The 26,716-nt window shown below is 33.4% G+C and overlaps 1 protein-coding gene across 26 annotated transcripts in view; it reads left to right on the top strand.

Annotated features, from left to right (window-relative positions):
- Positions 1 to 26,716, top strand: part of ADGRL2 (adhesion G protein-coupled receptor L2) — a 269,281-nt gene that overhangs the window by 191,064 nt on the left and 51,501 nt on the right. For all 26 annotated transcript variants that reach the window (XM_044383702.3, XM_048220214.2, XM_048220216.2 and 23 more), the window contains one exon: positions 24,283 to 24,392. In XM_044383702.3, coding sequence (XP_044239637.2) covers positions 24,283 to 24,392 — 110 coding nt within the window. The remainder of the gene's footprint in view (positions 1 to 24,282; positions 24,393 to 26,716) is intronic.

Genomic DNA, 26,716 nt, shown 5'->3' with positions numbered 1-26,716 from the left:
AACTTAACTTACCTTCTTTGGAAGAATGGATTCGGTGCTCCAGTAAATTGTAATAGAACAATTTGCACGTAGTGTTTCAAAATTGGGGAACTGCCCATGCTAGGGAGACAATAACGGCAGCCACTAATAATGGACCATTTATCCATTCTTTACATGTTGAACTGTTTAATTGTAGTGATATTAGATGAGCATTTAGAAGTAGGCCAGAGAGAAGTGGGAAGTAAAGAATTATTATGTGCAATTACCTGTTTTTACAAAATTGACAAGCAAAAATCAGAGGAGTTGGTACAAAGAGAGGGTCTGGAAGAGCTGGCCTTGAGAAATTGTACATTGTAAATAACTTATTGTTTGTGGATGTCTGCATTTAAATACATAGTTCAATATCTAACAAAATGCATAAGTCTTAATCATATTTGTATCAAGTATAATTACATATTAAGGGAAATATACAAGATAAGTTATTTTCATTGTTTCATTATGTTATAAAAGAAGGGCTGCATTTTTGATAAGACTTTAAAAGGAGCTAGAGTTTGGGGGGTATTTAAATTCTGTGGAAGCATACAGTTGTTCACTCTACCCTTGTTACCAAAATTTCCAAACAATTTAAGATGTATTAGTGTAAATAAGGGGTTAATTCCAAAACTAGCTGTGGAACCCCCATTTTTAAATTGTTGTATTGTACTGGTGGCTTGTAATTATTTAGTCAGCACAATAACAGTTTAAACTAGAACACTTCAGTGACAGGAAGACAATATTAAGAGGACTTAAAAATGAGTTTCATAGCGGTAGCTTATAAGTACTTCATTCCACATATGTCAGAATATAAACCTTTAAGGAAGTCTGCCATATTTGACTGGTATATAGTTTCAAATACTGTAAGAGAATATGTAGACAATATTTTTGCAGCTGAATTAATACTGATTAATGATCGAGTGCCCTCGGTTTTGTTTTTGTTTTTAAGTAAGCTCTCTGCCCAATGTGGGGCTTGAACTCACCACCCAGAGATCAAGAGTCTCATGCTTCACCAACTGAGCCAGACAGGCACCCATTTTTTGAGTATATCCCTGTTTTTTTAATTGAAAAATACTCTTACAGTGTTCACAAATAAAGAATTATTTTTACCATATTCCTAATAATTTAGCAAATTTTCTACTGATAATTTTCAGAAAATGTGATATTTAATAATGCAGAAAAGAGAATTTTTTGCTTTAAGATAAAAAAGTTTTCTCTCTAGAAAGCTCAAATAAAATCACTTGAAGTTTTCTATTAAATGTCTAAAATATGATAATGGAGATAAACACAAATTTCAATATCATTGAAATTAAAATATGTGTGTGTTGTATTTCAGGGCTTTTTCACCCGTCCCTCACTGTCATCACTTCAACAGTTGAGAGTCAAGTAAATAAATACACTTGTAATTTTGACTGTGGTGGTGGTAAAAGTATTAATAATTGTTACTCATTCTTCACTTTCTATTTCCTATTCACTCAAAAGTGTGAAACGCAGTTTCTATTAGAAATTGATGGTACACTTGTCTTATAAGTACAACAAATGGCTCATCCGAGAAAGTGAGAAATCAAATTCTTCCCTAAAATGCTATGTATTTTAATACTTTATAAGATAATCTCCTTTAGAGAGAATGTTTTTAGCACTCTTTGAAGATAATTATGAGGTACCTTAAAAAATTGTGCAACAGTTTTAGCTCTTTGATTTCATTAAAGCAACACAAAAAACCTTACTACTACTCTGAAGTATTTGATGAATAAGGAAATTAGAATTTTGCTAACAATATCGGGTTTCTGCGGCACTCAGGTACAATCTGGTTTCTTAAAGTGATGTGCTAAATTGTAACTGAGATCATCTTCCAGTGTCATTTATGACTGTCCCTTTGTTCATGTTTTTCGCTGTGAGAGCCTGTCCATTCTGATCAAGGTCGTTTGCTGCCCTAAGCAATGCTTTATAATATGCCCTTAAGTTTTTAGCACTTTGGTTTAGAGATCCAAAAGTAAATATGTACTTTTAAAAAATATTTAATGTCAGGTTAATGGGCATGGGTAGGTGAGGTTTTACAGCGGCTGAGTTAACAGAGTTAACTCGTACTATCAGATATGCATGAGTGTACCTTTATCAATCCAAAGAGGTTCTGAAATTAATGTGTTCTCCTCAAGAAAATAGAATTCATGCCTCAGTTTTTCGTATGGTAGGAAAGGTATATTTTGTATAATTGATTAAAAAATAGGCTATTGTTGTTTCGAAATTGTCCAAGGACAGTAAAGGACTGCCCTAGACATGGAGAACTAGCCTGGCTCCTTTAAAGCTTCTGGCCAAAATTTTAGCCCACTTGTAGACAGCAAGTGGCTAGAACCTCATAGCATAACTACATGATGGTTCTTATTAAATAAAGTTCAGTATATTTTTGGTTGTTATACTACCCATTTAAGTTTAAGTTTATTGGGTAACAAGCTTGCGCATAAATAAGTAGTTCAGCAAGCAGTTTTTTAAACAGATTTAACACTCACAAGAGTAGTGAAAGAACGCATAGATGAAGCAAACATAAATGCAAAGTTCACATTTGCTGGTGAATAGATGATGTCATTCACAGAGGTTCTGTAGTTTGAGCATACCAAAACTCTAGAGAACACCTGAGTATAGGGACAGAGGTAGAGTTGCCATCAAGGGAACCAGGACAGGCACAAGAAGATAATGTCTCATAAAGCCAATAGCAAAGTTAATAGTAATATCAACAGTAAAATAATAATAGTAAACAGTAAAAGACATACACTTTTTTCTTATTGATGTTGAAGATTTTTATTCTATCTGAACAGCCCAAATAAAATACATAGCGTTTTCATGATAGAGTTTCAGAATAGAAATCAAGAAAATGACATTCAGCCTTGCCTAGACCAGAAGAATTAGGTATTTCCCTAGTCACAGAGCCCACAATTAAAAAATACATGACCTAGGTTTATAAAGCAGGGGTACAATTCAGGGACTTTTGTCTTAAAGGAAAAAAATCTGCTTCTAGAACTTGGGTGCAATTTCATTAAATTAAGCTAAATAAGTAGGTGACAAAACTTATTTCAGAGCCTAGATCTTTTCCACATTGGTTGGGATGATGGAAGTAAGCTCAAAAACGTAGGAATCAGAGTAATCTATTCCCATCCTGTATCCCATTCAGTAACTTTTCTATCCTTAAATTTCACTCTTCTAAAGCTGTCAGTGTCCCAACTTATTATCTCCAAGCACAATTATGTTTTATTTAACATGTCAATCCAACAACAACTCAAGTGGTTGCAGTTTCTTGTGTGAATTTGAAGAAATGTGTTATTGTATATGTATGTACATTACTTTTTCTGCTCCATGCCTCATTCCATTACAGTAGATACAGAGTGAGTCTCGAAAATTTAGCACATATTCCCAGCATGTTGTTAGAAGTAAGGCTCCATGGAAAAGACCATGCATGCTTTAGCCTGAAATAAGCACAAGGATCTTTCCCCCTGCCTTTCCACCTCCTGTTCTTGCTACCAGTCAAGGCACATAACTAGGGATCCTCTGTGGGGGTGGGGGGTGGGGACATATGCGATCGTTTATATTTTAAGAGAGTTACTGAATAACATTGTTAGAACTGCTGAGGAACTTGGGACCCATCATATTCTAATTCCCTTTCATTACATCAGGGAATAAACTGTCATTGCATTCAGTACATTTTGTCCACACTGCAGCATGTATTTTCTCCTCACTTATTTAAAAAATGTCTTTGGGAAGGTGTGACAACATGATATCCCTCTTTTCACTTTGTGAACCTTTAAAAAGGTTGAATTATTTGTTATAGGGACTGGAACTGCAATTTGTCTATACTAGAATCTCATTAACTAATATCTTAGTGACATGAAAATTTATTATTAAATAATAATTAATAACTAGTCTTAATAATTCTGTTATCTAGGTTTTAAAAATATGCTTCTGCTATTTTCAAGTATACTGATAAGATATTAAGTGTGTGTAAAATATTTAAAAGAGTTACTTAAATCCACACACATACATGCAAAACTTTACTATGAGAACTGATGAATATTGGGAGCTTCTCAAAATTTAACCAAGAAAATCCATTAGAATGCAGTCACAGTTCTGCCAGTATTCTCTGGGAGACTTCATGATTATAGATTTCGGTGTGAGTATGTTTTCCTTGACGTACAACCCTCTCAACTTTTATATTGATCATTCAGTCTTCGTAAAGAAACTTTGTATCCAAGCCAGAGCTGTATGAGAGTTTAATTATTTTTCTGTTTCCCGTTCTCTCTTTATAGGTAACAATGTATTTAAAACCTGATTTCTAAGATATTCACATCCCTTCCTTATTAATGGAAGTTTTTTAGAAGAAAAAAATAAGCCAAATCTGCCTTTTCACCTAATTTGATATTTTATAATATTTTGGGGTTTTGTATATTTTCTTCTTGCATTATTGTAAATACTGGTCAGGGATACTTTTCTCTTGCTTGGTTTATTTATTCATTGAACCTATTCATTTTCATAGTATTTAAGCCTGCCATTTCTGAAGAACTACATTCTTACCTTTGTGCTGTTTATCCCAAGTGCTTTTATCTATCTGTGCTGTCAGATTTATCAGCCATTTGTCCATTAAGATGAAATGTATCTGGGGAAAAAATGAATAACTCAGATGCTACTTACCATCATCTCTGTGCAATATTCTTAAGTTATTTTCTGTTTGGTGATAGATTTCCACCAATTCTTTTACTCTTGGCTGAGTTGCTTTAAAACAACTAACTGGAATTACAAGCATCTCTCTTTGAGCAAGGATTGGGAGGTTACTAGGATAGACTCTTGATCCTTAGGATAGTAATAAATAACCATTAAAGCTCTAATTGGTATATCTAATTGGACACATACTTTGCATGTCACTTACTGATGGGCATTTAAACCAAAGCATTCATTATAAGAAGGGGACACTGTTGGCAGTAATAAACATGAAACATATTAAACATTCACATTTACTGTGCAAGTAAGGCTAATAATTTGTAAAATGACTTAGAAGACAAATAATCTAAATATCCCTTACGACCCCGCTTATCAAATGTAGAAGAAAGAAACAATGTCACATCAAAGATTCTGCCCTCCAGGGTCCTCTGTTTCTCCTTTTAAAATGAAAATTAGTAAAACATTTCTACTGGATAATGAGAACTGAGAGAATAAGTGTGAATTGCCAGTTTTCTCTGGTACTTCTGGTTAATATGTGGGTTTTTAACCTTTTATATTATGTCTTTTAGTCAAGGAAGCTAGGACCAATTTTCCTCAGGACAAAACATTACTGATCTTCTGTATTTCCTAATGATTATTCAGTGAAGTAACAGGTTTGAATAATTCTTTAAAAGTTTGAATTTGATTTTGGTTTTGGATTCTGGTCGGATGAGGGAAAAGGAAGTTAGTTTTCAAAAGGAAAGACATATCTCATTTCAACTCTGGTGACTTCTTTTCAGTTTTTATTTTTAGCATTTGTCTTTATTTCAACCAAAGTAGAGAGGTGAAGAAATAAAATAAAAGCAAACGTGAACATTGATTTGACATACAAATTTCAGTATTATTGTATATAATCTCTTCATAATGCTTTTCATAGTCTTAGGTATTATTTACTCCAGCTTTCTCCTTTGAAAGATGTTTCAGATGAGGTTACAATGGTATCTCAATAGTACATATAATGTCATACACCTTGTAGTTTTTACTCAGAACATTCCTGACTTCATCACACTAAAATATTGGTTTCTATTTACAAAGTCAATTTAAACATTAATTATGTTAACTGACAGAAACCAAGTCCAATTTAGTATTATATTGCCTAAATGTACTACATTAATCAATGTTAAATAACTAAATGAAAGCACACTGTATCTGCTTACATAAGACTAGTTTCAAATTGAGTACTTTGTTTTGTACCTAAGTGTGATTTCTTTTTAGTGTATGGCTGCTCTCTGATGGCATACTACTAGTGTCATATATAAATATGGCTTACAAGCATCCTTTTTAAAAATGTTATACTTTAAACAAATAAAAATAGATGCTTAATGAGTTACAGAGAATAGAAATTAAATTTTACTAGATTTTAAAATCAAGACCTTCTCACTATTTTTTTCTTTTTATTTGGCTTTCTCTCCCCATTCTCCACCAAAAACTCATAGCCAAATGCTACTGAAATGCAATGTAATACATATTTTCTACTATTATAAAAAATAAATTATAGATTGTAACTTCACTTAAGAATTTGGAATTATTTTTTATATGTAGTGCAACTTCTGATCAGCATGTTTATTACCAGAAAATTAATACATGTATTCATTGAAGCTTTGGAATAATTTCACTGTCTGAAAATATACTGTTTATTATTTAATATATTTTATTGTGCAATAAATAATAAAATATAATTTTGAGTGAAGATAAAATCTTCCATTCTAACTTCCATTTAGTAGAGAAAAAAATCCTTAGTCATTGTTTTATTCCAAATCCTTACTTTATTTTCTTACTAAGCGTTGAGGAGCTCTGCTTTGCCACTGAAAAGCAGGTAGCAATTGTGGATCAGTATCATTTATAATATATTCTATTGGCTAATTTTATCAAATGAAGAGAGAAAAATATTTGATATTAAATAATTTTAAAAGAGCTCAGCTGTCATTAATATGGCCTTACTAATATTTCTGTATATCACATAATGAAATTGTACCTCGACCATATTAGCAATAGCAGCAATAACAAAAACAATGCACTACTTGGTATGTAGCCTAAAGAAAATTACTGTGGTTAATTACGTTTCTGATAGCATTCGGATTTATCTGTCTTAGAGGTTTTAAAGACCTATTCTTTTTACATTGCTGTGTATTTTCTTGAAATACCGTATAGCAATTTAGTTAGAGTTCTTAATGCTGCTTGCTATTCCACAGTAGGTTTGGACCTAATATTTCTGATGTTTCTAGGAAAAATCAAGTTTTGAAGAAATGAAAAGAAGTGAGCGATTCTGTAGTCTTGATATTTATTTCATATAAATCAGTCAAGGGTATTGTTTAATGCATTTCTCCCAATATTTCTTCACATCATATGCAGCCAGCACAGACATGCTTTTAGAACTCACCTAAAACACTCCCCATGGCCTTAAAGAAAGAAAGTGTCTGAAATGATAGTCACTCTGTATAAGCTGTCTTGAGATTATAGCGGTGGTCTTTCTTTTCTTTTCTTTTCTTTTTTAAGACTTATTTATTTGAGAGAGAGAGAGAGGAAGGGGCAGAGAGAATCTCAAGCATACTCTGAACTGAGTGCAGAGCCTGACTTGGGGCTTAATCCCATGCCTCCAAGATCCTGACCTGAGCCGAAACCAAGAACTGTACCGCTCAGCCGACTGAGCCACCCAGGCACCCAAGCAGTGGTCTTTCTGTTCATTTTTTTCAGACCAGAGATCTGTCATTGTTACTGAATGCACCTGTAATTTGTGAAAATATTACTGTTTCTTCTTTGGATTGACCTCAAAGCTAATAAATCTTAAATGTCAGAGCCGTTGACTTATACAGGCTCTTCTAAGGCATTGTTAGGGCCCCTTGCAGTGTGCTCAAAGGGTCATATGTTTTTGTAAAGTTTGCTGAAGTATGATATTTAAACACAATCTTTTAAGCTTTTGATTTCATTCACTGACTTCTCTGTTACACTCCCCTCATTTATGGTCACTTAGGAGTAGCCAAGAGCTACTGTGATTCTGTTAAGTAGAGGTTCAGTTGGTGATAAATTCAGTTTGGATTTAGTGGGTATTTTTATGTGGTTTGCAGACACTCATGTACAGTTTAGTTATTGCTAGCTATTCTGGTGAAGAAATGGCCTTTAGAATTACTCCTATTATTCATTATATTGCCTTACTGATTGTGACATAAATGTGCAAGGCCAGATGTCATATTACAATTTGAATGTGTCCTGTAGCACCTGAAATATGTGGCAAGTGGTGGAGAAATAATGTTTGAAATGTATGGAGCCAGAGCTAGTCTGTGAAATCTTTTCAGTCATTAAATGTATTAAACGGTAAGTGGGGGATTTGGTCCTCGTATATAACTAATCAAAACAGAAGTTCTCTCCTGTATATTCTTGGGGGAGTACCTAGACAACATTTCAGATGTAGTACTTACAATTATAAAGACAACATACTGTTCAATAAGTATCAGATAAGAGAGAATTTATCAGAATACCCATATTCATGGGGCATAGGCTGTCACAGTTCAACAGACATGATCACCTATGACATTGTAGGCATATACTTTATGTATCCTAACCATCAGTAATAAATAACAAATTTTGAGCAGCTGTTCTAAAGGAAAACCAAAATTGTAGAAAGTGACACTGTGAAATTGTTCTATGTGAGACAATGGTAGAATTTGTGGTCAAAAAATTAGTAAGGAAAATATCATAAGGGAATGCTGGCAATTAATTTATTAAAATGTTATTTCAGCTTTCTGGATTTTGTTGCTTTTGATACTTGGTGGCTTTGAAAAATGTGTTGTTCATTGTGATTTCTTTCTTTCCTTCTTTTTTTCCCCCCTAAATAACTATTCATTTTGGTATCTGATTTTCTACTTGTAATTTTTCTGTTTTTTTTTCTTTTCGTTAAAGTGGTACCCCTAAATTTTATAAGCTTGGACCTCACAAAACTTGAATCTGCCCCTACCATTTTTATTTATAATGTGATGATTTTGAGAAATTGGCAGTGTTCTACTGGACATTCATAGCTTGATGTATGCATTTCAGGACATTCCATTGTATCTTTTTTATTTTATTTCATTATGTCTACATTATATTCTAAAGATTTAGGATTTGGGATGAGAATGTGAAAAATTAAAAATTTAACAAATTTATTAAGGGGCATTAATTAAGTAGATAACAAAACATTTATTCATTAAATAAAAGATTTAAAATAAAAAACCTGTTTTCACTGTTTACATTAAATAAATGCTTTGTTTAAAACCTTTCTGTTATGATGTAAGCTAAACTAAGGGAGTTTTAAACTAAATGAGGTTTATACAAATTTTTAAGAAATTGTACTAATGGGCTTTGCTTTTACACTTTTCTCCCATTCTCCCCATTCCCTATTTTTGGAAGTTTCCTTCACCCTCAACCCACAGTCCTATAGCCTTTATGTGGAGAAAAAAGTATTTTTAAGTCACTTTTCTTTAGTAATCATTTCAGTGGGTTTCTGTAAGATCCGTAATCAAAAAATGTTTTAGTAAATCACACCTTTTTTTTCTTTATTACTCTTGGAACTTGTCAAAACAATGTAGCAAGAAGAGGCAAGAGAAAGTATGCTGATTTTTCTAGGATATGTTATAATTTGTGTTTTTTTATCCATACATCAAATTATCTTATGACCCAGTCCTAAGATGTTCTCATTGTTAATTCATGGATTTCTCTCTCTCTATATATATAATTTAAAAAATGTTTATAAAACAAGTAACTTTTGAAATCTGTTTGTGGGTAGTTAGGTGAATGAGACTATGCTATTTGAAAATGTATATAAACAAGTATGTTAGACAGAAAGATAAATAAGGGTCATTACAAATACATTATCTGATAAGTTGATTTGAGACCTTTATATGTGCATTGCCATTTATTTCAACCCTTGACGAGTAGACCTTTATTAAGCTGTGATGATTAGTGAATATGAATGTAACCAAGATTATTTTTTATTCAAATATAATTTAAATATTCATCAAAGAGAAGTTATGCTTGAGACTGACAGAGACTATTAACATCAAAAAATATAATTAACTGCATTGGGTATCATGAAGCAGAGTTAGCCAAATAGCCGAGAGGTCTAATTGCTCTAGAGTTTGAGAAGCAATGGTTTTATTTTATGCGGTAGCTGTGGAATTAATAGTAATGCGGTTGCCTATGTGGGCCAATTAAAAGCTGCCTGTTAAGGTTCATTGCTCTATAGGAAACCCACTGAATATCGCTTAGTAAACAGGATTGACATGTCAGTGTGTACAAGAAGATGAAATACAATAAAATCTGTGAAAATGAGAAGTATCATTAAAAGAACTGTTTTTGAAAACAGTTCATTAAACTCTTTACAATAACAATGTGGTGGTGGATGTTGTGGTATGCCCTCGGATTCCCCATTCGGGACCAGCCGGTCTTTCCCCCAACCGCCAAAGGAGTTGCCTGCCGAGGGGCTCCCAGTGAGTGCCGGCCCAGGACTGCTTTGGGCTGAAGGGACCTTAAACCCTTCTCCCGAGAGGCAGCCCTCATTGAATGCTGGAGTACAAAGGCTTGGCCTCCTTATCCTTTGCCTCATTTTGAGACAGTTCTGAAGGGCCCTCCCAACTCCAGAGCTCCCTCCCTGAGGAATTTTCAGGGCCTTTGTTGCAGCCGCATTAGACTTCTACCCAGTTCTGCTTTCCTGATAGTTCCAAGAGCACTGTAAACCTCCCACAGATCTCTGCCTCAAATTCGGCTTCCCTTGTTACCCAACCTAAGAAGGGTACTAATAATAAATACAAGAACAAGTCCTGTCCTTGGTACTGGTTACGTACATTGTAGGAATCTGGCAATTAAAAACCAAAATAGTTTTGACCCCCCTCCCCCAGTTGTCCAATTCAGGTCTACAGATGGCATTTTATCTTTGTCTTTTTCTTTAATAAAGGTAATATTCTGACCTTTGTGGTGCTATTATGCTTTTTAGCTGAATACAAAAAGAAAGCACTCCTGATTGAACTCGAAAGATTTTGCCTTGCCCCGGCTGTAGAGATTTAAAAGTGGGCCAGCATTCTCATGGCATTTTGACATTAATGAGGTTGTTGAAATGGAAAAGTTGAAGGGTCAAAGATAAAAACAGTATAGCAAGCTCTTCTAGTGTTTCTTTTTCTTAATAGTGATCTATCAAATATACGTAATAAATTGACTGTGATTCCTAACATAAAATTTGTAATGTTATGTGTTAAATGGAGTACTTAAAGGATTAGAATACTTTTTTGCAAATAAAAATAATTCTAACAGTCCCTAGCTATAAATCACACAACCTCAAATACAGTTTATTAAATTATGATAATATTATAGCTATCTGGAACTTTTATAAGATATGTAACAAATTTTAAATAGCTTTGTAGATCTTAATATGTATCATGTAAAAAGGTGTACCTTTTGTCTTTCGTCTGCAGTGATAAAGATGTTTTCCTAGTCATTCATTATTGAATATGCGTCCGTCCCCTGTTTTTATCTGTGGCCTAAGACTGCTCGTCAGCTTTCAGAGGAGTGTTGTTGCTGCTTCACAGCACACAGCCCTGTACTCCCAAGCCTGTACATGGTGTTAGTGGTACCAAAAGCTCTTGAGTCTACCATTTTATAGGTCACGATGAACTGTGCCTTTCAGACAAGTTACTGATATGAAGCTAATTCAGGCTAGGAATATAACGTGGAATGGAATCTTCTGCCTTCTTTGTAGTTTTTAAAAACACAAACCATGTAAATCAGAAAAGTTTTAATTTGGTTTCTGTCATATGGGTATGGAACTATGCTTGACTTCTGAAAATTATATTTTATCTTTCATTCATTTATTTATGCTCCCAAATAATTACTGAGCTAATTGATGTACAAGCGAATGTGCCAAACACTGTAAAGGTATTTATGAACAACTGGTAAGAATATATATTTGCAAGTCTACACACTGATGTTTATGGAGTTAATAAATTGTAGAATGAGGTGCAGCATTATGCACTGCATGTTTTCAGAGATTCTTAAAGCAGGCATGAGCCCCTCAAAGAGGTAGTCTGGTGAAGAAGATGAGATGTGTGCCGAAATAAGCATGATACCAAATCTCTAAGCACAATAAACTTCTAAAAACTGATGGAGAAGGGAAAGTGATGAGTGATGTCCTGAGGTGGGAAGATGTACTATATGTTGAGGGAATGCTGAGTAGGTCTGTTAAGGGAGTTATTCAACTTCTGACCTCACCCTTTCAAGCTTTCTATACCATGAAGCATCTCACAGCTTTCTTCTTCCTCTTGGGCACTATAAATTATTTTCTTGTACTTAGGTTAAGGAAGAAGGGGCCTTTCCAAGATTGTGTTATGTTTCTCAAAATTCTATAAGATGTATTTTAAAAATTATTTTTAACCCTGTAATGTGAATATGGAAAATAACACTAGGGCTTCAGGTCTTCTATATTAATTCTGAAACAATGAGTTCCCTCTTTTTATGGCAGAGAACTGTAATATGTAATTTTATATCCATTTGTTCATTTTCTTCTGCATAGATATTGTTTGGATGTGGTATATTTAGGGTATTACTATGCTTTTAAAATTGTAGGTATTTCTACACCTAGAATATAGCAGCATATGTCTTATATTGCTGTTTCTAGTGCCAGAATCACAGGTGGATATAAAATTTTCATTTCCTTCATCCTCTTCTCCCTCCCTCCCTTCCTTCCTATTTGTCTATTTTTGTCTATCTATCGTCTATTTTTAGATAATTTTCTCGCCTTTGAGACTGAGATGCAGCAAGAGGACACTTCCCTTGATCTGTGCTTTTTTTAAAATAAAAGAGCATTTTGGGTTAATATGCTGAAGACTGAATGCTTATGAGTAGGTGTTCAGTTATCGAGAATGCCATGAGCAATGCCTTGTTGCTTTCTTATCAGGTACTTCCTGCTGTCAGCTTGGCACTTATTTCAATAGAAAAGGATTTGCATCAAATGTAATGCCTTATTATATACAGCTAACATGGGGTTTTTAATTGTGCAAACACATGAGACTCCTGCAGTGATAGTCAATTTGATAAAAGGATTAGATTATGAATATTTTGTCATGATTAAAGATTACTTCTGATTTATCATAAGTAAGCCAGTGAAATTTGCCATATTATTTATCAGTCAGGTGAGACTCCATTAATTTTGAGAGTGTATGAACCACACAGTATCCACCTCTTTATAAAGAGCCTCTAATGAATTTGATTATTTATATTCAGATTATAGGTATTAAGGATTGTTTTTAGCCTTCCACACCTGCTCTACTGCTAAGAGTATCCCAAGAGTCTATGGTTCCAGCTTTTTGTCTTTATTGTTTTTCATCTCTTGTCTTACAAAACATTAAGTAAACATCTATACAAAATTTCCACAGTTTTTATTAAAGAAATGACAACTGGTATGTATCAATAAGACATTTTGAGTTGTCCCTTTAATTAAAAAACCCTTAATAAAATAATAGAAGAGTGAGAATTCTGAGTTAGACAGTATTTATTGAGTGAGTTCTTTTTGCCATAAACAGGACTAGGCATTCTGATGAGTTTAAAAGAAGCTGGAGAGGCAAGACTAGGGAGCTAGCAACAACCAAAGGCATTGAATGAGACTGATACAAATAAGTCCCCGGCACTCTCGGATTTTTGGGAAAGAATGTAAACAAAAACAGAAGGAGTTTACCTGTTAATTCGAAACATGGAATATACTTGCTGAGTTAAATAAAAACCAAAATGCAAAGTATACAAGAGATGCCACAAAGCAGAATATGATTAATTGCCAAATTAGTTATATAGACAATTCCTGCTATAGGGAAAGGAGACAAAGATCACTTCAGGTTCCATTAATCAGGGGTGAATATAATACTGTTGGGCCAGCATCGTTTATGCGTTGGCTTTCTTTATACCTCCTCCTTAGCTGATGCTTCCTGCAAATATGTGTGCCTCCCTCACACCTCAGTACGTGGCAACGGGCTGCATAGAGGGCACCACTGTAAGACAGAAACCAGCAGTTCAGCAACTACTGGCCTAGTGTCCTCAGCTCTAAAAATGTTCTACCTCAGAGACTTCAGGTCCTTCAAATGGTCTTTCTATTAAGAAGGAAATAGTTCAAGAAGTATGGATAGATAGATAGTCATTTCTGTGAGAATTCTGTTCTGATGCATCTTTCTAGATGGGAAAGAACAACATAGGGAAAACACAGGTAACAGTTTTTATGGGGTGCAGAATTAAAACGAGATAGCTAATAGAAACATTTAACTTCTGGAATAATTATGTCGCACTTTATTTTCTGAATGAGAGTGTTTTCACTTTCTTGACCTTTTGGGGAAATACTAACTCTACATATTTTCCCTGTTCCAACATTAATTTATTAATTCAAATCATATTATTAAGACACTGCCCACTCATACTTTTGCATCCCCTTTTACACAGGGCATTCCCGTATTTTTGTTTGTAAACCATGTCATGTATTTTACTACCAAATATTTTGTAAGTTGCATAAGGAAAATAAACTACTTTAAAAAAAAGCTATATAAGGGGCGCCTGGGTGGCACAGCGGTTAAGCGTCTGCCTTCGGCTCAGGGCGTGATCCCGGCGTTATGGGATCGAGCCCCACATCAGGCTCTTCTGCTATGAGCCTGCTTCTTCCTCTCCCACTCCCCCTGCTTGTGTTCCCTCTCTCTCACTGGCTGTCTCTATCTCTGTCGAATAAATAAATAAAATCTTAAAAAAAAAAAAAAGCTATATAAGAAAAGTGTATTTAGCTGAAAATTTTTGATGAGAAAATAATAGTAGTGAAAGATGTGAAAGATTTTATGTCAAAAGAATTCACTTCGGGTAAAGAATAGCAGTGCTTTCTTGCCTCTTGATTAAAAAACAAAACAAAACCCAGGCACTTATAGAATATAATCATTTTAATAAAAAACGAAAAACTTCTGAGTCAATTAAATCATCAAAAAATTGCATTTAGTCTTAAGCTTTGCATAGATGGAAATTTTTTTAAAAGCCATGCTATCAAGTCTTATGATTTAATTTCTTTGCTTGCGGTTCGATTTATATGGGAGTTCTGTGAACATGTGTTGCTGTGCTGTAATCAAAGTGAGGTCTGTAAAAGCAGAAATTATATTCGCCGTCAATTAGATTAGATACTCATTTGTTTCCTATGCAGAGATCTAGAATACTGACCAAGTCATACCCCATCAAATATCTTGGGACACAGAAAAATATATATTTATGGCATAATTTTCTTGTTTTTCAAAATCCTATCCAAACCAAGGGAGTAATCTGTTAAGGTGAATTTAAAATAGCAATGACGAAAATCTAGTTTACTCAGTGTTGTCCTCTAAAACTCCTTTTAGTTGCAGGTTCTTTTGCATTATTTCAAACTCTAATCCTCTGAGCGGGTAATTAACGGACCAGAAAAGCCATTTGTGAAAAAGAAGAGCCATAAGGGTGGAAATATTTCTTCACCGAATGATCTTTAAGAAGTAAATAATTACAAAAGAAAAAGATTTGGGATGACCAATCTAAATCTGAGGATAATTAGAAGGAATAGAGTATGAAAATCGAAATGCTTGGCATGTACAACAATTCTCATATCATAACAAGGCTAATTAAATATTTAGAAACCAAAAATCCCCTCACAATTTGAAGAAAAATAACCCACGACAAAAGGGTCTGCAACTTTGCAGATAATTAGCAAGGGTTATAGGAAGGAAAAACATCATAGATTGGCTCCAAGGCTCTGCAAGGTCATGTCTTATTACGCTGTGTCTTTTATATGGTCTGGTAACAAGTTTCCTGCTAATTTAATCTAACTAGGGCATCCCATAGCGATTTCTCATTTCCCTTGTTAAAAATGTGATAGTTTCTGCAAATGCAAACTGTAGTAGGTTAACATTTTTATAAATAATTTCTCTTAATTGATACAGGTCATAATAATTTTTTGAATTATTAAAAGCAGAGGTCTTGAAAATTTGGACACAGAAGCGATATTTTTTAAATATTTCAAAATTTTAGTATTTATCCCCGCTTAAATTATTTTGTTCCTTTCATTAAGTAGTTAGACCTGATGACCCTGTGAATGAAACTTAGTCTCAGTGGCATGCTTTGTAAATAAATACTTCTTATTTTGCTAATAAAAGCAAGCACATTTATGTTGAATGTGCATTTCTGCAAACAAGAGATTTTGTACTGGATTAATAAGGCTCTGAGTGAGTCAAGTCTAATTTGCATTAAACTGACCCCAAGGTCCAGTAAAAACTGCAAGGAATTTCAGAGGTTTCTAAAACACAGTAACTTGTTTTTAAGCAAATCAGCATTGCCATTTCAAATGCTTATTTTAGTAATTAATGTGGAATTTTTGAGGATTATTGAGTTTCTGAGTTGCACATTTAACTTGCAAATATTAAAGTACACAAACTGTCTGGTTATAATTCCTAACATAGTATTTTATTCAGACACAAAATGATTGTGGAAGGTGTCACTTTTATGTTATTCCTGTTTTTAACATTGAAAAATGGAATGACAATATTTTGGACATGGATTAAACGGGATTTGACTGTCAAAGCTTTTGTTGACCTGCTGTAGGTTACCTGATATTTATTTTGGCTTTCTATTTCTGTTATATACCGTACACTTTTTCAGTCAAATAGGTTTACGTTTACATATTGCTAGTACTGAAAGAACTTTATTTTGTATTTTTGCTTATGGTTATTTAATTAATAAATTGTCTTTTTCTATACCTTTTTCTTTCAAATACAGTTGCAAAGATGTAATCACAGTTGTATTTTTTTTGGAATCAGGATTGTATTTAAAATTTTTGAGAACACCAGCGTATTGGAAACTGAATGGAACAGAAATTGTCATTTTTTCCAAATTATGTATTCATGTCATGTACCAATATTCAAGCATATTTTTCTGGAGATTCTATAGTAACTTTATTTCTATAATTCATCTTTATTTCAGTGATTTCAAAATAGTTCAAACAACACATATTCTGTAATGCTTTGAGTATAATATCTTAACATGCCTAAAGAATTAAATACTATATGATGGATAGAAATCTACTAAAATACACAAATTATTAAATAAATTATGAGAACATAGTTATGTGACAAATGGGAACATTACTATAGAACACCTCTTCTTTTTCCATAATAATTACACACCATTTAGCTTCCTAATGTTATGTTTACCTAGCAATTAGTTAGGCTCACAAATCATCATTAATAAATATTTAAAGAAAGCGGGACCCACTTTTCTTAGCTCTACAGAATAGAAGTTTAGATGCTAAAAGAACTATATACAGTAATAAAATACGAGGTTTGATGTATCATTCACCTCAGTTTCCCGCTTTGATTTTTGAGGATGATTGTCACCTTTTATGTTGGAACATAACTTCTTTTTATCCCCGCAGTTTGATTACTTTCCTTGAATAAATCTATTCGCATCAGAACTTACCTATTTGTATTTTAAGGTCATCTGCTATGTGTGTAAAAATTTGTTCTAAATTTGGACTCAGAAGGTCAAGGTTCTAGTGCCTAAAGTACTGTACGTTTTTTCCTTGGTCATTTGGACTTGGTAGTGTATGCAGTGATTTGGAAGTTTAAAGAGTACGTTTTTCCTCTGCCTTTAAATAGTCTATCTCCTAAGTGCTGTATCATTGGCTTTCATGATACAAAATTCTGTCCAAATTGACAGAATTCTCTGAGAATCAAGTATGGCTGATTGAAGCAGAATTGGATGTCTGGTATTTATTTTCTACTAACTGTGTTTATTTGTAAGCAGAATAGCCAAGCTAACTATTCATCATTTACTTCATTCATTCAGAAACAATTACTGAATTTCTGTTATGTGCCAGACATATAATCACCTCCAGTAAAAATGTATAGGTTAACAGTGTCCTTTTCCTTTCGTTTCCTTTTCCTTTCGTTTCCTTTATGTTACCTTTGAGGTAACATTTCTAATTTTTTAAAACTGGTTTACTTGAGTAGAATAAAATTTACTTATAGACATATAATGGGTTTGTTTTTTGTTTTTTTAGTAATCGAGACTCAGGAATGAATATCATTTCTATTTATTAATGAGAGAATGGATTCAGTAGCAATAATTCAACTGTAGATGTTGCATTCATTAAGAAGAAATAATCCCCCATGTGTATGTGGCTTAAACTGTTCCAGGGTACTCTTGTGAATGTTCTGCTTATATATGGCACTTTGGAAAGGAGTGCCATTACATGATACCCTGGTACCTTGAAAGTATGTAGTTTGTCTCCAAAAAAGTGAGCAGTTTTAAATAAGGTAGAAGATTACTCAGGGAAGAAAACAGACCTATTATTGCTAGTATTTTATAATTGAATTTTTAAAAATAACAGATGCCACTAAGAGACTGAAATTGTGGAAGCAATCTTCACTGAACCTACAGGCTCAATAAAGAATTGGACTAATTCTAGAGGGTGTCTCCAAATTTCAGCAAACATTAATTTTTAGTTTCTGTCATGATATACTGAGTTTTTCTGTTGAATGCTGGAGTATTTGTTCAAGTCGGTAGATTTTGCATTTTTAATCTTCCTTAGAACTGTGGTGAATAATGGCCCCTGGCAGGAGATAATGAAATTTTCTTAATTTATATTTTCAAGCAGAAGCTTCAATTGAAAATGGCATCCTATGGCCTGGAGACATAGCTCTAGTGCAAGTTTCAGGGGAGATGCAATAATAATGCAGTGCCATCGAGACAAGGAATGATGGGACAGTGAAGAAGTAATTTAAGGAAGAAAAGAAAATGTACCAAAGCTTTATTGTAGCATATCTAATGATCTGCTGAAGATTCCCAGTGGTTTTTGGAGCATGACTGGAGAAACTAATGTTATCTTGCCAAAACAGAAGCCCCTGCTTAATCAGCAGAACAAGACTATTGATTAAAACACCTCTCACAATAGATTACACATGGAATCTCATCTCCATACTTTGCACTTGGTAAAGTGTAATAATGAGCATAAGATAATCAAAAGAAGAGTAAAAGCAATTTGTTGGGCATTGTACAATTCAAGATTAGGGTTGGGAAGGAAACAAATTTACATGAATAGTTGACCTGTTTTTAAAGCTGTACACAGGAAATCATAGGCACAGTACAGGAACCACTCTGGAGCAAGAAAAGATAGCCTGCCCCTTTAAGGTTTGCAAATCTGTGTCCATCTTACATAAGGGAGTACTTATCATTATTGATGTTTTTGGTAATTCATATTTGTTGGGCATTGTGCAAAGAGTTTGCCTGCATTATCCCATCTAACCTTAAAGACAAACTTCGAAAGAAGGCTGTAAGGTTTAATACATTGCTTATGGGCTCATAGTTAAAAGAAACAGACAAACTGGAATTTAAACCCCTGTTTTTTCTGATTCTAAAGCCTTTGCTTTCAAACACTAATCTTCTCAAATAGCAAATGATTTTGCTTCTGAACAGAGTCAAATGATACGCTTTATTGTTGATTTTTATACAGTTTATTTTCAGATTATAAGTGATATGTGCATTGAGCCTTCTTTCATTTACACTTTTAAAAGATTAAGGAAAAGCAACATATTAATAGTGTGTTTGCATTATTAACATTTCATTAGTAATGAATCAGTACTGTCCCCAAAATAAAAAAAGATGTTTCTTCAAAGTACTGCTAATTTGTGCATGACAATTTCTAAGGTAATTTCCATATACGTATGTAAATTAATGATAATACACATTTATAAAATGCCTTTTCATCATTACGCATTTTTGTAGCAACGTTTAACTTAATTTCAAAAATGATTATGGATGCTTTAAAAGTTAATATTGATTACATCTGGAAGACAAAATACACAGTTTTAATACTTTTAACTTTTACCATATTCTAATTGTGAAGGTTAAGAGATTCATTAGGTATTTTGTAAAGTATTTTTCTCTTACATACTATGCACAACCTAGACAATATCAATGACTTTAACTGTTATACTCTAAATTTTGCTGAGAAACAAATATATTGGCATTCCCTTATGCATACGAAGTAAACTAATAGGCATTAATCTCCAAAATTATGCGGTTTTATTTTCTTCAGCTTATGAGATGTGCATTTGGCTTCATTCCCAAATAGAATTTTTTTTTTTTCCATTTAGAGTTGAAAGACTTGCAGGAATGAGTTTTAAACTAATTTTTAAAATTCAGGTTTTTTGCTCCATTTAAAGCAGCTTTATGACCTATAAAGTAGGATTTAGGATTTTCTTCATTGTAGATGATGGGTTTTATGATTAAAATGTAAGTTTTATGAATATTAATGTCAGAAATAATACTTTTCTTCTGGTGTTTGAATTTGATAATGTTACAAAGCATTTATTACTGGATTTATTTTAGTTAACATGTGGAATTCTCAGGATGAGTGTTGTACTCTGTATATTTTAGATTAGTAAGAAAATTAGTGGAAAAATATTTAAAATGATAGTCAGAAAGTTGCAACCTAAAATCATGTGTAGAAATAATACATAGGTGGTATTATTTGAGTTCTAAAAACGATTATTTTCTTCCTGTTAGTTGAGCCACTTTATTAAAACTTATTTTAATAAAGAAGTCAAAGGTTGAATATAGAGAAATCTGCAGCGATTAGAGTGGATCTTTTTTGTTGTTATTATTTTTAATGACATCCTCGTAGGAACCATGGTGTATTTTCACAGATTGTCAAAAATGTTATTTCCAAATTTATTTAGTGTTAGAAATTTTCATTAGTTGGCAAATATTTAGGAAAAGATTATACTTTCTTTCTGTTGCTAAAAATGGGCGTACATGCAATGTACCTATTTTTAAAAATGCTGTTCTTCTGCCTTGTTCCCATTCATACTTTTTTATGCTTAACATTTAAAAAAGTATAGATTTTTAACAATGAATCCATGTAATATTACCAAAATGTACTGATAATCTAATAGTTAATAGAAGCCATACCTTTACTGATAAATCTTTTTCTGTGGGGGAAGAGGGAGAAAATCATGCCAGGAGCTATGCCCAGGACTGAGAATACAAGCAACTGAAGGGCTTTTCTTTTCTTGGCTTAGTTGTACCTTTTCATTTTCATTAGAATGAAAACTTGAAACAGAGCAGTTGGTGATAATTTACTTTGCTTCTGTGACTAATTGCCTTCTCTTTCCCTATCTTCTTAAATGATAGCAGTTTACAATTTAAAAATCTTACTAAAAGTATACTGTTTAAGGAACTTTCAGATTTTTCTCAGTCCTAACAGCTCATATTTGGTATTTTCTTTGCTCTTGTGTCCGCACACTTACTGAATTTGAAAACTTCAGGCTTTCGCTTCATTCATAAGTGAATGTACCTAACTATATTGTATTTCCATCATTTGGTCCTCCAAAAGCTTAGGTATTCTTTCCCATGAAGCAAGATACTGGTATGCAAATCTAATTGTTGTATGCTTCTTACAGTTGTGTTCCTCTTCTTGCTGACCCTTTCCTGTTTTAGCCCCCAAATTCCATTTTTTCTCAAGATCAGTTTCTAGTATTTCCAATATATAAAATGAACATTTTTTTAAAAAGATTTATTTATTTATTAGACAGAGACAGCCAGCGAGAGAGGGAACACAAGCAGGGGGAGTGGGAGAGGAAGAAGCAGGCTCCTAGTGGAGGAGCCTGATGTGGGGCTTGATCCCGGAACGCCAGGATCACGCCCTGAGCCAAAGGCAGACGCTTAACGACTGCGCCACCCAGGCGCCCCTAAAATGAACATTTTTGACATCTTGGGAAGCTATGAATTCTAGAAATCAATATAATTTTATTTCCAGGAACTCCATTAAGTCTCCTTACCTTCATTTTACTTAGGAATATAGCCCTATAACACTTTTTGCTATCTTAAAGTGTTTTGTACAATGTGATTATTAAAAGAAATAAAAATCATCCAGTTGATACAAATTGTGGTAATTGCTTTTGACATTAATTTGAACTTGTAGTTGTGGTCAGATGACTAATGCAAAAAAAAGTTCAGAAAAAGTAAATATGGACAATTATTTTTCATTTTATGGTGTTGGTCTCTTTTAAACAAAATGTAATGGAAGAAGGAATACTTGAGCCACCCAGGTACCCAGAATAAAAGATATCTTTTACCCCATATGACAATCATATTTATTTATCTGATCATCTGGGGGGGAATGGATAATTGTCAATATATTCTTTATTTTTTAAAAGATTTATTTATTTATTTTGGAGAAAGAGAAAGAATGCATGCTTGGGGGAGGGAAGCAGAAGGAGAGGGAGAGAGAGTCTTAAGCAGATTCTGCGCCGAGTGCGGAGCCTGATGTGGAGCTTGATCTCATGACCCTGAGATCGTGACCTGAGCCAAAACCGAGTCAGAGGCTTAACTGACTACACCACCCAGGCGCCCCAATGTGTTATTTATTTTTAAAAAATGATATAAATTCCTAAATCCCTTGGGCTATATCGTCCTTCACCTTGTCCAGAATCCTTCACTGTCTTGGTCCATTTCAACCTTGAGTACCACCCCTTACTCTTGCCACCTTTTCCCAAAAACGTGGCAGGGTTTTGTACACTAAGGTTGTATATAAAAGGGATGTCTAACTCACAGGAGTTTAGATTTGTTTGTTTCTGAAAGGTGTGGGAGTGAGAAGATGGGAAATTCCTTGCAGGTGTAAATAAATATAAGGAAGGAAATAAAAGCACTTTAGTTTTTGATAAGAACCAGGTAGTGGTTGAAGATCCTGGGGGATCAAGAAACTCTAACAAAGCGGTGAACTCTCTTACTGTAAACTTTAAGAAAGAAGGAAATGAAACATTAGTTGAAATATTAGATACTGATCTATCTATTGACAAATCTTAAATTCATCTGCTGTTTAAAATTTTAAAGATATGAAATTGGTTCTGTGATTCTCGTTAAAATAATTGATTTACACCAAATGGAGAACCACTGGCAAATTTCTTCAAATGATTGAACCAGCTTAAAAGAAATACAGGTAATGGGAGTAAAACATGATGGTGCATAAGAATGTGACACTGCACCATTTACATTGTCCATGCTTTTGAAAATTATTCTATATGGTATGTTTTTAAAAATATATGGCATAGAGTATTCTAGATAAATTGTGATAAGTTATCATTAGTTTAATATCTGCACAAGCAATATTAGAGTTTATGTAATATTTAAGACTTTTGTTTGAAGTGTATTATGTATACTTTGACCTATAAAATTACCTGTTTGATCCTGTATAAGTTTTCAGGTCTTGCTGCTCTTCAAGGATCAATCCACTTAGTTTGAGTTGAAATGGCTACAAGGGTGCATGACTTAACATACCTACCCCTCTTTAATGCACGTCTCCTTCCATTGTCCTTCATTAGTTGTCGTTGCTAAAATAAACTGAGCTGGTTTTTCATTCTTTATTTGCCACTTTATAGTCCAGTTATTTTATGCACTATAGAATATCTGGTCTTCAAATTGTTAAATAAATTTTGTTATAATGCTCTTGTTCTGCTTGCTTTGCCTTCTTAATTTATGTACTATCAGAAAATATAATAAAACCCTGCAAACATTACATTCTGTTGAGTTGTAATCAAGGCAAATTATAAAGGGAAATAGTTCTTTCCTTTATAAATAAGCTTATAAAAAGATAATTTTGAAAAATTCACAAAACTTAAATATCATCTTGCCTAAAATTCTACCTTAATCTTAATAATGTTGATGAATAAGTGATAACACAAAAATGAGAGAGTACTTCCAGTAGTAATAAATAGGGCATTCTAGGCATCATGTTGGTGCCCTTCTTTTTAAAATTTTATTTCAGAGAGTATTAATTTAGAAGAATCTGGGCTCATAGTCACGTCATGTATAGTAGAAGCACCTGGTGATCAGTGAGTATAACAAGAGTAACAAGTCTTAGACAGTGTGTACCAGGCACTGTGCTAACTGCTTTAAGTGAATTCTATCATTTATCAAGCCAGAGCATGGAAGGTGTGATCTGCTAGCTTGGTGTCTGGTTTGGAAGAGTGCAGAAAGTCCCTTTAATACAAAACTTAACGCAAAACTGGATTTAATGGATAAACTTAAAAACCTGGCTCCTTCTTTGTTTTAATATGTTCTCAAAACTTACTTCCAAGCTATTCAATTTACGGCTGTTTCTGTTCAATCATAGTATCATTTTTAATTGTTATTTTAGTTCTAAAATATGGCAAATATACGTTTTTTTTAGTACATGTTGAATATGCTAAAAATTACAATTAAATGTATAGTAGTATAATAGAGAACCGTTATTTGCTTTTTACTTTGAGTGAAAATTTAGTGAGGCCCATGATACAGAAATAGTACAACATAAAATAGGATTTTTATAGCTCTTTATTTAATAATGTGGAGCAACCTAATATCAGTTGAATTTTTTGTTTTACGGTACTAGTTGCTTAAAGAAAATATGAATCAGTTCTGTATTCGATTTCTTCATTAAAAACAAGTAAATGATTATGTTACACCAGTTTTATTTGTTTTGTCTTCTAGGTGCAACAATCGAACACAGTGTATAGTAGTTACTGGGTCAGATGTATTTCCTGATCCATGTCCTGGAACATACAAATATCTTGAAGTCCAATATGAATGTGTCCCTTACAGTAAGTATGAAGTTTGTGATTTTCACTTTCTCCAGCATTCCTCGTTGATGCTGAAAGACTACACATGTGAAGGAAGCATATGTTTATGGCCTACAAAACCATTATGCATGCAGAGCACTAACAGACTCGGGCCTCCAATTAGCTTCATGAAGTGTGGAAGGAAGCCATAGTGTGATGCTGGCCAAGTGTCTGTCTGTGTTCTTAAGTGTTTGGCTTTTAAGACTAGTGTTTTTCCAGAAAACAAACTTGAATTAGCTATTCAGTAGGGCAGATAGAAATCTGTACTTTTGCCCAATACCAGTTGCTGACAAATTGGTTTGGCTCACAGTTTTCTAAAGAAGGAACTGACTTCGGTTTTAATCGTGAGCTACTTGAATGGCTACCTGCTGTTGTGGTAACTTTAGTGCCTGGTAAAAGCTACCATTGTAGTAACTGAGGCAAGTGCTTTCCTTTTTTGTTTTCTTGGCCTTATAGGAGCATTTCTTTTACCAGATTCAGTGTTGACGTCTTAATAAATAAAATAGATATAACAAAACCTTGGATAGACTTCTATTTTTAATTTGACAAGGCATATTTAAAATTCAGGTGGAAGTTTCATAAGTAGTTTTTAGCTAACGCTCTAATTCTGTGTAGTTTTTCCCCCAATCTCAGAATTCATACTGCTAAATTGTATTCTTCACTTTCAGCAGAAAAACATTTTAGACAACCAAAAGTTTCAGGATGTTAGGTAATTTTCATAAGCTAGTTTGTTTAATAGTGTTCTTGTCTTCTTTACCTCTTCAAATTGGAAAAAGGATGTGTCCTGTAACCTTGATTCATGGGCATTTGAACTGAAAGTTCTGAAGCAGCAATTTTAATGATTTGAGAAAGTTTTGTACACTTCCCTCCTTAAAAAAAATGGATTTGAACTAAATAATGAAATTGCCTTTTTCAGAACCTCAAAAGCTAGATCGCTAGTCCTGATAGATTTGTATGTCCAAACTATCAACGTTTCTAAAACCAAAGAGCTGAAGTCAGATAAATGTAATATGTCTAATATGGTAGTAATACATTCTTACACAGCCTGTGAAGGTGCGGTCTCTCTCTTCTCTGCCCACAGTTTTGATAAATTGGCTTTTTGTGGGTATCAGTTAAAGGCCAAACACAGATTATCTTTTCTTTTCATCCCTGCTCTGTGTTCCTGTGTTACTGTGAAATGGATGCTTTTTTATGTTTTCAGTATTTTCTATACCATTTGTAGGATTGGAAGCCTACTGAGTGCACTGATCTTTATATTATTTCTCTTGTGTGTAGTGTTGGTGGCTTACATAATCATTCTCCTGTGCCACTAGAGGAACATTGTATTCTTTTGAGCTAACCAAAATTTTGTTCCATAAAGTCACTTTCATTTGAATTTATCATGGTTTCTGTCCTCAAATTAGAAAAGGAATACAGCATCCATTCCCAAACAGTGGAGTCAGTCAGAGCTGCCAAGAATTGTCTTTCTGGAGCCAGTTCCTGTAACCTAGTCTATAGACCAAGAACAGTGTTAAGCAAATATTATTTTCAGACTCTTAAGTTATTTCTTGTGCTGTTTTAGAAAGGAAAATGTGGATGTCTTCTGGAACATCTAACTTTCAAAATTTTACTTTTTCAGTTCTCCAGAAGTATTGTATATTGTGCACTAAACTTGCAAATAGTCATACGCAGAGAAGTATTTGTTCTTTTTAGTTTTTGTCCTTTAAAAAAAAAAACAAACCAGTAATTAATTTGCTGTTACCTTTCTAGATGTTTGCACGAGGCAGAAATAAGTCTGGCTTTTTTTTTTTTTTTTTTCAAATTATTCCATGCTAAAGAATAGAATTATAATTCCTATATACTGTACAGTAGTGACACACTATATATTGCATGATTTTTCACTAATATTGAAATTTAATGCAAAGGATATTTTAAATTGTTTTGATATTGGGTAGGATTGTGTATTTTATCTCTTTTCCTCATTTTCCTCTCCTTTTGTTTCTTTGTTTCTGTCTGTTATACCCATTTCTTATACTTTCATTTTAAGCCTGTATTTTTCCCTTCTCCCTTAATAGTGTTTTTGTACTTTGTATCATTTGCGTACCCCTTTTAAACTTTATGTAGTTGATAAAAATTGTCACTATAGCATTTATTATGTCATTTACCACCTGGCTTTATGCCATGTTCTATCCAGAGCAAATTCTCTAGGAGTTCACACATCCGAAAAACATTCCCTCCTTAAAAAAATAAAAATAAAAAAAAAAAAATAATAATAACAATTCCGGGAATTTCCCATGATTTTTGAAAATTTTATAATAAATTTTATA

This window comes from Ursus arctos, unplaced genomic scaffold (genome assembly GCF_023065955.2).
Source record: "Ursus arctos isolate Adak ecotype North America unplaced genomic scaffold, UrsArc2.0 scaffold_12, whole genome shotgun sequence".
NCBI lineage: Eukaryota > Metazoa > Chordata > Mammalia > Carnivora > Ursidae > Ursus > Ursus arctos.
The sequence above is the reverse complement of the archived record's forward strand: the minus strand, read 5'-3'. Positions and strand labels throughout refer to the sequence as shown.